Genomic DNA, 15,505 nt, shown 5'->3' with positions numbered 1-15,505 from the left:
GACGCGGCACTGCAATAAAACATCCTGTACGCAATTCATAATTACCATTCAACAAATTTTACACACATTTAATCGCCATGAATACCGAATTATATACCCGCATATTACAGCAAATTTAATCTCGATGCTCGCGTAATAAGTACACAATACAAATGAATTGTGTACTTTCGGTACACAATTCGTCGGTCCCATCAACAACACGCTTACGCGCGATTATTAATTATTCGTCAATAACGAATTTCGGTAAAATAAATACAAATCGTGATTACATCGGGCGACAAAAACCGAGCAAGGGACATATGCGGCTGTATGAATGAGGTGTCTCAGGCTCTCGGATACGCGCGTCAGACGGCTAAAAACTTTCGGTCGCGACACGTGTTTCGCATGTACTTATATAGGCCCAACTCGTGCGAAGCTCGATTCGAGCAACCAGAAGAAGGTCTCATTTGAAGAGCGTTGCCTATTATTAGCTCGCTGCGAGGAAAGCAAACTTCGTGAAATATGCAGAAAAGTTCCTTGAAGATCATCAAGTCTCTTACATTCCCTTTTTAAGTTTGGTGAAATTTCTAGCCTCTTTTTAACGAAGATCTGACCAAAAGTTACATTACAGATCTTTAACACTGGAGATTACAAAATTCAAGTAAACTGAATGTACCAATGAAACCGTGATATAAATAAATAATTACTTCAAAAAGTCGTTTAAATGCCAATTCTATAGCAAATCGTTTTAATATACGATATTAAATTCAGCAAAATCTATAAAAGCAAGAGAGTGTGTGAATTCTGGAATACCAGGTGTAGTCGAGACATTCATTCAAAGTAGCTTTATTTCGGCGCTAATGTATACTGTTACTAATCAACATAATATTTTAATTAAACTTGCGCAAGCTTTGCATGACATAAGAAGTGTGTCGTATTAACGGCGCGCTCCCCCCAAGCATGCGGCAAGTCTCTCGCAAGAGTTTTGGATATTAAATCGTATCTTGCGCTTAGCCACGTGCTACTGCGTTATCGCGGGTATGAGAATCTGTAGTCTGTAGTCTGCAATGTGCTCGGCATGGTTACGCAAACGAAATTCGCGTTTAAATAACACTATCCATGCAAACGCATCGTCTCGCTGGAATTGATTACGCAATCGTGGAACACATCGAACAGCTCGTGTACAGCTCGAACGAGGTACGGAACTCGATTTTCGTCGAATAAAATTGCCAGTGCAGTTGGAAATACATGTAGTTTTCGTCGGTCATTTCGGTGCTGTCTACGCCGCGCGTATCGTCAAAAGGTAGTTAATACATATACGGCATTAAAAGAGGAAATAACGAGAAACAAAAATAAAAAAAATATTCGCGTTTGCGCGCGTTAAGGAATGCCTTGAAAACATTTTTAAAGCTGAACAAAATTCGTTGTTTGAAGTTTTATTCAAAGTTAAATAAATGTTGATGTTACAATTATTTTACTTATTATAGAATAAAAAATAAAAATGACTTGTGAATAAATCAGGTTTTAAAAACCGCAAATTTCCATTTTAATAACGCTCCGCGAAATTAACCGCCAAGATAAATAACTAAATAAAGATGAAATAAATTTGTTCTAACAAAAAGTTAGCTTTAAAAACAAATCAGTGCAGAGTGAAAGATCGCATAAAGTTTTGCCGTATCTTTGCCAAGTAGTTTTGCCACACTTTTTGCTGACTAATAGCGCCGGTCGACACGATAGGCGTCCATTAAGAAGTTATTACGGGGCTTTCCATAAATCATAGTCTCTCTCGTCAGATCCCTCAACACGAGCATATACAAACGAGACTACAAATAAGTATGTTTGGGCGTGCCGCGTGCGCACGGTGCGCACCCTTCCTACACCATAATTCAGGAAGATGCAGCGGTTCTTACATAAGACACAGCCGGCAACCCCCTTGGCACACCCATACACACACGCAACCCATACACCCCCCCAACTTCTCTCTTCCTACGTTTCACTTTCCTTCGAATTCTCCGCGTTGCGAGTTGCGCGATCGACTAAATCTTTTTCTCCCGAGAGAGAGAAAAGCAGCAGTTAAAAGTTTCATACTTCTCCGTCGTCCGAGAATGTCATAATATTTGTTCACTCGGTCAAAATCATTCTTTCAATTACAAGATTAATCGACCGCGATCGCTGTGAGAGTCAATTTATCTGACGACAATGTCGCGCATAATGACGCAAGTATCTCGTTGTTTCGTGATTAAAAGATAGCAACGGAATTTTTAAGTTACATCATATCTCACACTGCAATTGTATATCTTTCTTTCCTCTCGGCTGCACTTTTCGCGATCGCGGGATCGATGAAATTTCTTTTCTCCGAGGATTATGATAATCTCGCAATTATCACATTGAAGTTTTATCATCTGAGACCGTAGCTCGCTCTTCGCGAGGGGAGTTTCTGAATTTTTCTAACTACAAATTGCATTGCAAATTAGCTGTCGGTCGATGAGCTTCGCATCAATTTGCGTTCTTCCATAGAAGATAGAATTACGGCGAACGGTACCAACAAATATTCCCGACGAAGCGCGGCTGAACGTTTAACTTCCGCCTCTCACAGCTACACGAGTGTCTCATTACTGCCTTTACGAAAGCCTTTACCGCGAGTCCTTTTTATCGGGCCACCTCGAAGAAGCGAACGCTAATTTTCCTTTTGCGCTTAACGCTTAATTATCGTATACCTGAGCCTTTTACACGCCGACGCGCATTGTCGGGTCGTTAAAAGCGGATCCTATCCTTTGGGATGCCGACATCAAAGGCCGCCAAAGACGACGTTCGCTTCCGAGACTACCGTGTCTCGTACTGAGAAAACGAACGTTTTGCGTGGAAGCGACTAATTAGATATATCGTCCGCAATTGAGTCGAGTGAATCATGACATTGTCACTCATCTGCATTACTCATCGACTGTTCTCCTATTTTTAAACTACTGATAAAGCGCGATAAATTAAAGCAATAGCGACAGTGACGCGCATATCTAAACCTGTCGGATACCTCGACTAGCAAAATAAGTCCGCGAAAAGGAGAATTTTGAATACGCGAAGTAGCGGTGATTCTAAAATTTTCATAATTTTATTAGGACCAAAATACAAATAAGAACGATAAAAGCGAAGAAATATCTGATAAACAAGTGCAAAAAGTAGATGCAAAAAGTAAACACGAAGAGAAGTTTTTGCATCTTTGCGAGGCGTGAATACAGAAAGTAGCGTTCTTATCGTTTCGCTAGTTTTTATAATTTTCTCTGCAATTTGAATTTTTACAGTTTTAATGTTTTGAATACTGAAATCTTAATAAAACTGGAATACCAGAATGGAAAAACAAAAACAAAAAATTTTTTGCAAATTAGATATAATCCTTGTATATACTGTAAATGCATTAATTTTTCCTGCCTCCGAAATACTAAAAATTTTGATTAATTATATGTAATGAATTATTAAATATTTTTCTATTATCGCAAGAATTTATCTTCACAATCTTCGATCTGAAACCGTCTTATTGCATGTATTTAAAGATTTTGAAGGATGTGCCAGTAATAGGTGAGATTCAACCAATTTTTAGAGCGTTTGTGTAAAAAGTGAAGGTGTGAAGACAGTGATAGTGAGAGTGTGAAACGCGCAGCGCGGACTATTCGTGCGAATTTGACCTGTCATAAAATTGTCTTACGTACTTTTATCGCAAACATAAAGACGGATTAAGGGGCGAGTACCTTCAGCTGTCCCTCTCTATCTGCCTCTCCTCCCCTTCTTCTTTCTCTTCCTCTCTTTCGCGCGTATTTGTTTCGAACGAACGATAAAGCATCGAGACGGATCGATTTTAAGACGTTTCGAGAGCAGGTAACGAATGACGGAGAAACGAAAGGTGGAGATATAAAGCGAAAGACAATACCTCGTATTCTCACCCTCATTTGCTGCCCCATTTAGCGCTTAAGTACCGTCTGATCCTAGTTTTATGGGACTGATACCGAGACGGTACGATGTTAGGCGAGGGTCGAATTCGCTAAATATATATTTCGCGGAAAAATGTAAAAATGTACGGTAAGAATTAATCTAAGCGCCGAAGAGAGTAATATTACAATTTGATATTTGAATCTGACATAATGATAATTGCACAAGATTTTAAAGTATATTTTGAAATTTATATGTAACGTATATTGTTGAATGATTCAGAAAGCCATACAAATAACTAACAACGTATTAAAACACGTAAATGAGAAAGGGGAAGACAAGGGAGAACTGTGTATTTTTTCTTTCATAATTAGAAAATTAATTAAATTTATTTTATCTATGTCTGCGTTTTCAGTATAGGTATATAAACCTATATATATTGGTTTCAATTAATTTTACGTAGTTACATAAATTAGACTTTTCATTAATTTTTAGCTTCTCTAAGCTGAATTTATTCATTTCAAATTTATGACATGTAATCCTGCGTTCAATGTAATTTTGTAAGTAATAGAATTATCGCAAAAAATAGCAACGAATTAAACAATCCCGCGGCCAATTACATTGCGTGAGTTTCGATTTGTGTTGCGCGTCGTGACTTATTCGACTGCCCTCGCAGTTCCGGCAGGGAAAATAACGACTCGAACTGCAGGAAGGAGAAGTAACAACGAGATAGATATTCTCCGTGGAAGGATACGGAATGAGTGAGGAAAGGATAAATGGGTGTGTACGAACGATCCGCCGAAATTACCTACGAGCATCTTTCTCCCCGTGTCTATTTTGCTGTCTGGTTCCTTTAGTTTTTTCGCTTTCTTTCTCTCACATACGGGAATAGCATTTCACGTGCAGAAATATCTTGTTAATCTTGTCATTCTAGCAAGATCCTATAGTCGTAGTTCTTCTTCGTACAAATAACTGGAGACTTTTAAAATTATTGTTACGAGAGTAGCGAATCTCATTAAAAAATAAGAAAAATAGATGCAAATGAAGAAGAGATGTAGGAAGATATTACTTTTCCTAAGCAAAAGAAAAATTTACTAAAAATTATCAGTATTAATATCCTATTCAAAGTTTATCTCTCATTTCTTCGAAGTTTTCTAAAAAAGAAATTCATATCGTCGATATATATAAAGACTAAAAGGAAACGCAATAACTCTGTGGTACGTATATACAATGAATGTTTCACGTTAGATACGACCAAAAGTTCTTCACCATTGTTCAACTTAAGAATTTCAAGATTGCGTTCTTCGCGCTCGTCGAGTCTCACGTGTCTTTTGTGTCCCCCTGTCCTCTAAATAGTGTCCCAAGTACGTGAGAGCAGCCATTTTGGTTATCATCGCTTTTGTCGGCGAAATCTTGGGAAGCTTGCCGCACCGGAAATGAAACAATCGTGATTCTCCATCCTTTCTCTTTACCCTTCATGAAACACACGTTTCGTCAATTTATTTTCCTCTTACGCGCGCTTTGTTGCATACGATATTTGTTTCACGCTTTTTCCAATATTAAATGATTTTATCGGGAAGGTAGGGGCAAAGTCTTTCCAATAAAACCCGTGTGAAATATCGATTACACAATATGGCGTTATTATCACTCAGTCAAACGAAGTGCATCGAGAGAAACCAGGGCGAGAGGCAACATATAAAATATTCTATGTCGCGAAACGGGGCGAGAGCAATGTGAAAAAAAAGCCAATACTTCAATGTTCCGAGGTAACCCATTTAAAAAGAGAAAAAATTCAGCTCACACATTAGAAAATATCGGTCGGCGAATAAATTTTATAAGCATTAACTTTCCGAGAACCGCAAAATCTCATTAAAATATATGATTTTTCAGGGAACTCTTAAATTACAAAATAATTTTTTAGAGAAGATAAAAAGATCCCTTTGTGTGATTCTATATTGTCAAAATGGAAATCAATATATAAATTATATTGTATAATAAATATCATAGTAAATAATAGATATATAATCAATATAGATTTAAATTTAGATTATAAATTTTATAATTGTATACAGTTTTGATTTTCTTGTTAGTTTCTACGTTTAACATCGATAGGGTCAAACAAATGACAGATTCGAGCTATGCTGTCGGCGCTGTAAAATCATGCACGTAGATTGCGTATACGCATATTGAACCACATGCCCATTGGTACAAGCCGGAAAGAGAGAGTAGAGGCCGGCAAAAGCAGGACGGCAAACTATGGATGGATATTGATTTGCCGTGGCGCCCATCAGAGGAGCAAAGAGAGTGATCAATCGTGAAAGTCGATGAACCGTGCAGGCCTAACGGCGGAACGCTTTTTATGGCCGGAACTTTCATAACTTGTCGTGTTACATTCGAAAAATATTCGCCTATAAACAACGCTACGCCTATGCCGCACCGAAAAGTTGAACGAATCATTATTAATTCTGCAGAAAGAGAGTTTTTTAAAAATTCCTCCTCAACTCGATTCGTAAAACTTGCCGTATATTTTCTTCGTTTTTCAATCATTATTTTTTCCATAATTAGTTATAAAATGGAAATCGGACTAAAGTACCGAGTGTGATGAACTCGATTAAGCTGTCTCGGCTTCGAATTTACGATGGCCCTCGACGTATCTCGCGGCGCTCTGTCGCAGCGATATAAATATTCCACGAAAAGTTTCGCATATCAAAATCAGCACGCCGCGCGCCGTTCCATTTTTATTCCTTCGCGATTCTCCTCTTACGCAAAAAGATATATCGCCGTATATACTTTCAGAGAATCAATATAATAAGTACGATGCACCATCCCCGAGTATATCGACAGGCTCGCCACAACGTGCAACGATAAATCGCGTATCGAAGTACGAGCAGGAAACTCGAGGAAGAGACGGATGAGTAGATCGGCAAGTACGATTTCTCAAGAAAATTGCGGCTGCCCGACAATGCGTACGCAGAGGATAGAAGAGTGGGACGATATTTGGGAAAAAGGTCAGCAATTTACGGGCATCCATCGACTTCGAGGGTTGCGGTAGCAATAAGAGACCCCGCTGCACGGTATCCTGACCGTCATGCGTCAGGTCGTTCCTACATGTATCGCATCTTTGCGGAATTCTGATCCCCGCGGTGATTTCCTCGCCCCCTCGCTTCTCTTTCCCGACGCTCATTCTTCTTCTTCCCGATTCTAGCCCCCATTTTGACGATGGCGGTGAAATTCATCGCGATCGCTCGCAAGGAAATATCGAGAAGTTCTTCCTCTCCTTCTCACCCCTTCTCTTATACCCCCGTCCACTCCTTAATCTCGTTCGTGCAAAACGCGTCTCCATTTCCGCGGAATGAATGGAGAATCCTCGGACGAGGGGTAGAAGCGAGAGCGGAGACGATAAAACAATTCCCGGCGGCCCGCGATTCGATTTATCGAACAGTTATGGCGAGCGAAGAAAATCCGACGGCTATAAAATGATCGGCGACGGGAGTGGTTTATTAGACGAAAGAAGAACGTCGTAATGTCGATCTCCGGCTTCCAGACCCAATATGCTCCGATTATAAATTTCACTTATTGCAAAGTTGAATCACGATTCATTTGTTATCCGTCTAGCGATATTTTATCATCAATTTGTTAAATATAAGCAATCATTAAATGAGTTTTCGTAATTAAAAGTTTTTTTATAAAATGTTTTTTTTTTTTTTTTAACTTTGAATTTACATGATTCCAATTCAAAAACAGCAGGAGAACAATACGATAAATATAAATTGACTGCTATCGATAAATTTATTTTTCAGGTGAAAAAAGAAAAAGATTTTAATCGAATAAGACACACCGGAAAGATCATGAAAAAAAGTAATTACTAACGAGGTCTCAAAAATCACAGCTGTACGTGTCTTTAATAATATTATATACGGCGAGTCAACAAGCTACATGCGATTATAGCTTCTTCGCGGCGGAGCGCCTTGCAAAACTGTTAATTCTCGAGAGGGTTATTGCTTATAATTACACCTCGCCGTTAGACATTATCCAACGCGGCATTCGCTCTTTCTACCCCCTTCCAGAGAAGTCGCTGAGCCTTAACGAAGGATAATGTCAGCCGGCTGGGCAGGCACAGCTCCTGAACATTAGCAATTATCCGGGGGTCTACGCAAACCCATCATTTACCTATACGCCATATTAACCCTTTCAAGACGATCATTTTCACGGTTTAATTCCATAGATAGCGTCTTTTGTCTCTTTGAGCAATGGATAATTAATTACGGTAAGTTTTCGCTGAGTTACAGTAATTTGCACATATTATACCTATCCTATAATGAGATATTACAAATGTCACCGCATCGTGTATGAACTGCGAATGCATGCGAATAATTTATAATAATATACAATCAATTATTTGATAATTAATTGCATGTTATAATTACTTTGTTATCAATTACTGATTCATTAAATGATTAAAACGCGTAATTTCCAAAGAGCGCTAAATATTCTATAGGACAATCTTTAAAGGGTTAAAATCGCGTTTGACTATAGTATAAACCATATTAAACCGCGGAGAGTTGAATAGAACGATAAATGTGTATACAAATCATAAAATGCAAAAGGCATAAACTCGCTGGGTCGATCATATCGATGGCCTACTTTAATAATCGCCACGCAGCTTGCGGGACACGCAAAGTCGTAATTCGATCTCTCACCGTACTTCGAACAATTCTAAGTAATTATTCAAAAGCACCCCGGTTATATTAATCCAGTCAAGTTACATGATAATTAATTTACGTCGGAGAAATAAATACACATGTCTCAAATGTAATCCTTTGAGATTTTATGTTACTTAACTTATAAAAAATGATCTTTTTAATAATTTGTTTTTAATTTTCATGCCAATTTTAATTACGTTTTTAGATTAATCAATGTATTTAACTATTGTAAAACAGGTGTATGGCATTAATTTATTGATGTTTATGACCAATATATTCTTCTATAGAGGTTTTCAAAAGCGCCTGATCATTCGCGAAGGATTAAGAAAGCGGAGGAAACGGAGGTGCAATGCATCGTCCGTCTAAAAAAATTTGGCAACGACCATCGTGTATTCTCCGCCCTTGGCAATTAATCAAGCTCGCAAGTCAAACAGCCTAATGAACGGGTATGTGCGTGATCGAACTGCCAGACTGCCACTCCTCTCATCTGAAGAGTCGACGAAAAAACAAGATTTCATTTTTTCTGCGATGGACGATTAATTAATGCATCGTGAACTATAAAATAAAAAATTATGCCACATGAAGATCCTTAAGAAAAAAAAATCATATGTCTTTCGTTAATGTCGCGTTTAATCATTTAATAAGTGCTCAATTATTACGTGAAATATTTCAGATATTTTAAAATTATTTTTTTTTTGTTTCGTTTTTTTGCGTAGAGAGCGATTTTGTTAAAATATGTTCTGAAATCATTTCTAAACATGCAAATTCGTTTTATTCGACAACTGGATATATTTACTGAATTAAAAATTGTAATATTTTCCAGGATGTATCGCCGAAAAAGCATAAAATTACATTTTATGTAAATATGTAGCAGAATTTTGATGTTTATACCTTCCTACCCACTCAAGCATTATTGTTGAATGCAAATGTATTTAAATTAATTGTCCGCAGTATCGATCGCGAACACTCGCGAATCCTGTAATGTTGTACCCGATGATTGCCCTGATGTCACTTCAGACTGGATGCAAGCGAATCGATCGGTCCTTTCACCCACGAAGCCGGTACTCATCCTCCGAGAAGACCCGTCAAGGAGCATCTCGACCGCGCGCGATCGATAAGGCATTGCGTATGCACCCACGCACGTACGCGTCGTTCATCACGTTCTGACAGATAGGTTCGCGGTTATTAATTTCGAAACTCACCGCCAATTTAGGTGGGTACGGGCGTGGAGGAAGACACAAAGCGAAATTCACGGTCGCAGATCTTCCCCACGTTCGTTAACGCATAGAACCAGACTCGCGTTTCGCGAAAATCTTAATTCTTATGATGATCAATAACAGATGAGCACTAATAATATTTTGATGGACAAAACTATCTACTATTTATTGCTTGATACGTGAAACTTTTAACTTTTTGGAGTATTAGAAAATCGCGTTAAGATGTTTCCTGACCGTAATATCCGTACGCTCGTTACAGACGTATCTACCTGCGTTACGAGCGTTCGCAGTTTTACGAAAGAAGACCCCTGAGGGATTCCTAAAAGCCTTTTCCGGGAGTAGTCCTCCACGAGGAAGCGGAGTAACTTCGAATGAGGATTGACTCAGGAAACGTTTGAAGACTTACCCGACAGGGAAGAAGACGGCCGCGGCGTGGATCAGAAATCCCTGGAACAAACAAAACGAAATTAGAGAAGTTTTTAGAGCGTACATTCTTCTAGTCGCAATATTACGGTATTCCACCGCTCTTAATCCTTAAAAATGCGCAAGTTTCCTTGCCACTGATTTAAACCGCTCCAAAGTTATACGTGACAAGTTTTACAAACGCGAAAAGTGTCGGGGAAAAAGAAATCCCGCGCGGTTGAGAAATAAATCATCTTTGGCCGTTTCCGAGGATATAATTGGTAGAGCTTGTTCCTGAAGCGAGCTTGTTCTTAAATCCGTTTTTTTTTTAATGGAGATTAAGCGATATAGGTCTTTGGAAAGCTTATAATAAGATCGCAAGAAAGTAATTTATACTTCCTTAAAAATACAAGCTACAGAGATGGTTTCGAGATAAGCTCTTCAATTATGTGTACAATCTATTTTATACTTCGTTTTATAATTAGGTATTAGAAAGGTCGAAAGTTTATACCTTGTATTTAATTAATTAAAAAAGATTCAAAAGAAGGACTTCACTTTTCAGCTAGTAAAAAATCCATGTTTAAAAGAGCGTATCTCTCCGAATAATCCAGATTAAAATGTTTAAATCGAAATAAAATTAAATAAAGAATTGGGTTTTATTATCATAATAATAAATATAACTCATAATCTACTGCGCTCATATTAAAGAACATAAATTATAAGTATATACATGCATGTATATAACAGAAAAGATTCGTACATAAGTATAACATTCATACATGCGTGATAAGTTTGAAGCACCTTACATTAATGTCCAAACATTTCACAGACCATTCGTTTCTAAAATCATGTAGCGCCATATATTAGTCGTGTATCCTGTATATCCCGAATGCTTTCCTTTGACGACATCCTCATTAATTGAGTTCACTCGGTGTTGCAGCTAATATGTCACTGCTACAGTCGACGCCGCGGTGAAAAGACGGTTCAACAAGATATCCTCGCTTCTAACTGCGGAAATGTTTCGTCGACTTCATGCCCCACGTGAATTCTCCGCGAACTTTCCACGACTTTGATGTACAGCTATTCACATTATATCCCGTCGACCGACCCGATTCATAATGAATCCCTAACGAACTCAGTGAATTAGGAACACAGATTCCTCTCAAACGGTTCGCAAGTTATTCCCCGAGGGTATCAACTGAATTTTGTTCGTATTATACAAACGTATCCGCGTTGCCTAAAGTTATTCGGCCTATCCGGATTTATTCGTGTTACCTGAATTTACTCGTATTATCTTGAAAAACGACTTCAAACGTTTGCGTTTCGCTCGAACACGTTGCGGAGGATCGTAGAACCTGCAAACCGACGATATTCCGCGGAAACTTTGAAAACGGTCCACGCACTTTTCTCAAGTTTTTAAACGGCTATCAAATGCAATTTCCCGACAAGACTTCTCGACGGAATTCCTGGTTTAAACCGACTAGAAAAAGCGTCGGCTCGTTTGAGCCGAGTCTCGTATCTCTAAAAACTTACTATTCTTTTACCATTTTTAGTGCGTAGCCGCATGTGTAGCCCTAAATAAAAACGTATTGCAATAAAAAGTTTTCACACATCTAAATCACATCTAATCTTCTAAATTAAATAATGACTAATAGTTCGTGCGTAAAGTTAAGAGATTCCAATGAAAAGTTTATAAACATATTTATACGCGCGTGATATCAGTGATAAGCCCATTCTATAAAATTCAATAGTTATGACACAAACTTGACAAAAGTAGGTACTTTACTCTTGAAAGCTTTTTCCACTTTTTCGCAAATCCCCAAAGAGTTGGCAAATACACCGCTTTGCATTCACGAAGAGGTTTTGCCGGTTTTACTGATGCGATAAGATGCAAATGTCGGTGGCTGTTCATAAATCATCTCGTGCGCATTTGGAAATCGAAGTGCGGCGATGCTAACCGGCGCCATTCGGTGGCGCAATACCGGTCATTAGCGTATGCACCGCGCGATGCCATCGTCGCGAGCGAGCACGATAGAACCGCCGATGTAGTAAAAGCCGACACATTAAGGCCAGCGAAAAGCGCAAACTCGTCAACACGTGCGGTTACTACATGCCTCGCGTCGTAACATAAATATCCGACCGGCCACGTGGTCGTTGGGTGGCCGCGTTCTCTCGCGAGGACAAGTCTTGCGCTCTCTCTCTCTCTCTCTCTCTCTCTCTCTCTCTCTCTCTCTCTCTCTCTCTCTCTCTTTCTCGCCTTTTCGCAGCGATAACGAAAAAAAATTAACGGCGAGAACGCAGCGTCATGAAATTTACGAATGAGCTCGATTCATCTTGCGATTTCGCGAAACACGCACTTATTTTTGCATTTGCTAAGCTCTAATCACTCTAATAATTTTTTCCTATTACAAGCCACAAAAGTTTCATTCAACTGTTTCACAACTTATCACTTATCGTTTTTAATAGCGTAACATCCGTGTTCTTGAAAAATTTATATTCGGATCTTAATGACAGTCGGATGCAACATTTGCAGATATAATGGATCGAGTGGTGTCGGTATTAGGTAAGACGTAAGAAATTATATGGAGTTTGTATAGATTCTATTGATACTGACAGAATTCAGAATTTTATACAGTTTTTTAAAGGTCTGTTTTTTTTTGCAGACCCATCCATATCTATAGAGATCTACAACCACATTTTCTGTCAACATTTTCAAATCTCATATTTCTCTGTCGACATTCCAACTATATGTATACAGCATTGTATTCTGAGTCTTTCTTCTTTGGAGTAAAGAAATGCGGTCGACTGCATCCTTCAGAGTATCACACAAATAATCTTCCTGGAAAAATCTTATAGAGATTTCACAATTTTAATAAAAAGAACTTCTAATGATAAATATCGCGAATTCCACATCCAACAAACATTATTACGAATTTTTTGCAATAATAATCTCATCTCATTTTCATAGCAATATTATCCCTACAATACGCCTGACCTTTTCCATCAAGAAAATCTTACGAATGGTTGCATTTCCGCAAATACCCGAGTTTTTTCATCGGATATATTGTCTCAAATTCTTTAATCTGTCTTCGGTGAGTAAGACGTTACAGCACTTCGAAAATCGCGTATAAAAGTCGCACAGAAGCGGAAAAACGAAATAGTTACTTTTCCTTCGCTTCGTGTACGAAAAACAGGATAATATCCTTCTCGCGAGGAAAGGATCGGGAGACACCAAACTTCTCGCATTATCGACACGCGGCGTCTCGGCCGATATCTTTCACCCGTCGCGATTCGCTTTTCCGAGGAAATAGGATGCGTCCTGAGGTATAAGAGAAAAGAAAAACTTTCCCGTCCTAATCTGAATTTGGCACTCCCCAATTTAACTTCGTTCGAACCAGCAGATTACCGGGCTGAGTCTGCAACACGGGACGGAAAACGGCTCTCGGAGCCTTTAACCGGCATGTCGTTTTCCCAAGAGTCTTTTTCCGGCAGCAGGTGCGCCGCGGCCTTTATTTTCTCCCGTGTCTACAGTTCGTCAAGAAGCTTTAGATATATATAATATTGTTATTATTAACCTCTTGGCCGTATTCGCACGATGTATATAAATCTAAATAAGATTGAAAAACTCTTAAAAGTAAATAAAATTTGAGATAAATAACACAGGCACACAAAAAAAGAAAAGTTGTCTGAACAGAATACTCCACTAGGCTATCTTTATGTATTTTGACGCGCTGAACACGAATCCGTCGTTAGATTAAGGGACATCTTCCATCAAGATATGAAAAAAATTGAAAGAAAATACCAGGGCAGATGAGATGTTAACATGATGGCGGACTACTGTTGGTTACTGAAAAAAGTAAATGAACGCGACAGTATAGTTTGAAAAGAGTTAGAAACCCACTGCACAGGTCGTTCGAGAATAAAAAAATATACGTTACTATTACAAACATAAACTATAGTAAACAGAACAATAGATTAAAGTATACATTTCTTCATTCGAGATAACGAAATTATTTCAACTGATCAGACTGGGGCTTGAATCATCTCCTGCGTTTTTTCAAAATACTCAAATTGGAGGAGGTCAGGCAGCTCAACCAATGCCAGATTCGTGTTCAGCGCGTCAAAATACATAAAGATAGCCTACAGTGGAGTATTCTGTTCAGACAACTTTTCTTTTTTTGTGTGCCTGTGTAATCATTTAAAGCTCTTTATTAGGCCAATGTTGATTTATCTTTTTTTTTTATATTGATTAATACGGAAATAATAAATTCAACAAAAAATAGTTTTCGTAAATTTTAATCAGCTTTTCCATAACTTTGTACGCTACTATAATGATAGTATAAAAATATTACTGATTATACTATAGAACTATTACTGATAGTTTATTACTTTCCAGTGGTATCTCAATAAATCGTAATTACAAATTTCCATAGGATCTTCGACGCTTTGATCGTAGATATCAAGAGACATAGTGTTTTTTTTTTTTTTTTTTGCGCCAAGTGTACGAGCAACGTGACACAGACCTATTTACACAGACCTGTATTTCCTTCCTTGTGCGTCAATAATCGAGCGATAAGCGCGATATATCTCACGTGTTCCAAGAACGTTAAATCGGTCGTAAGCAGCATCAAGATACTCGGCCGTGTGTGCCTGATACGTGCCATGATTACGAATCGAAATTCCAAGTCGAATGTGAGGTGGAGATAAGATAAAGTGACGGTGTCGGCACAACGATACAGTTACTTAATTATACCGATCAGACCGATGAGTAGCTCGTCGCATCGATATAAGCACGCAATATAAGCACCGTCATTTTTTTTATCGCGAATCGGCGATCTCCTTCGATCAGGGGAAAACCTCAGGAAAAACGATAGGGACTTCTTGTTGAACGATCGACTTTGCGAACTTTCGCTGGTTATCCCGTTGTCTGATAACGCGAGTTAATATGCAGAACGATATGCATTAACAGTATTATCGGGTAGCTTCGGGGTGTCTCGAAAGTCACGCACTTTCGTGGAGCTAGAGATAATGGAAGCCGAACTCTAAAGAAGATTATAAACGTATTTCAATGCAAAATGGTATTGACATTTCAATGAACTATTAATAATTTAAATGTCAGTGATTACAATATTTAAATCATCTTAAGTCTTGATTACATATAAGATTATATATTAAATTGATATTTCAATATTCAAGAGTTCTATGAAATGCAATTTTAATTTAAAGATTTGACTATCGAGATATATTCAAAGCTGAAAATGCTGAAAAAATTGACGCCAAATCAAG

The 15,505-nt window shown here is 38.3% G+C and overlaps 1 protein-coding gene across 1 annotated transcript in view; it reads right to left on the bottom strand.

The window, feature by feature from the left end:
* The window catches only part of LOC143903733 (uncharacterized), a 94,384-nt gene that overhangs the window by 46,188 nt on the left and 32,691 nt on the right, over positions 1–15,505 (bottom strand). The window contains exon 3 of the mRNA XM_077417594.1: positions 10,224–10,264. Coding sequence (XP_077273720.1) covers positions 10,224–10,264 — 41 coding nt within the window. The remainder of the gene's footprint in view (positions 1–10,223; positions 10,265–15,505) is intronic.

The sequence above is a fragment of the Temnothorax americanus genome, unplaced genomic scaffold (assembly GCF_048541705.1).
Source record: "Temnothorax americanus isolate GAGA-0224 unplaced genomic scaffold, ASM4854170v1 Scaffold5, whole genome shotgun sequence".
NCBI classification, from domain to species: domain Eukaryota; kingdom Metazoa; phylum Arthropoda; class Insecta; order Hymenoptera; family Formicidae; genus Temnothorax; species Temnothorax americanus.
The sequence above is the reverse complement of the archived record's forward strand: the minus strand, read 5'-3'. Positions and strand labels throughout refer to the sequence as shown.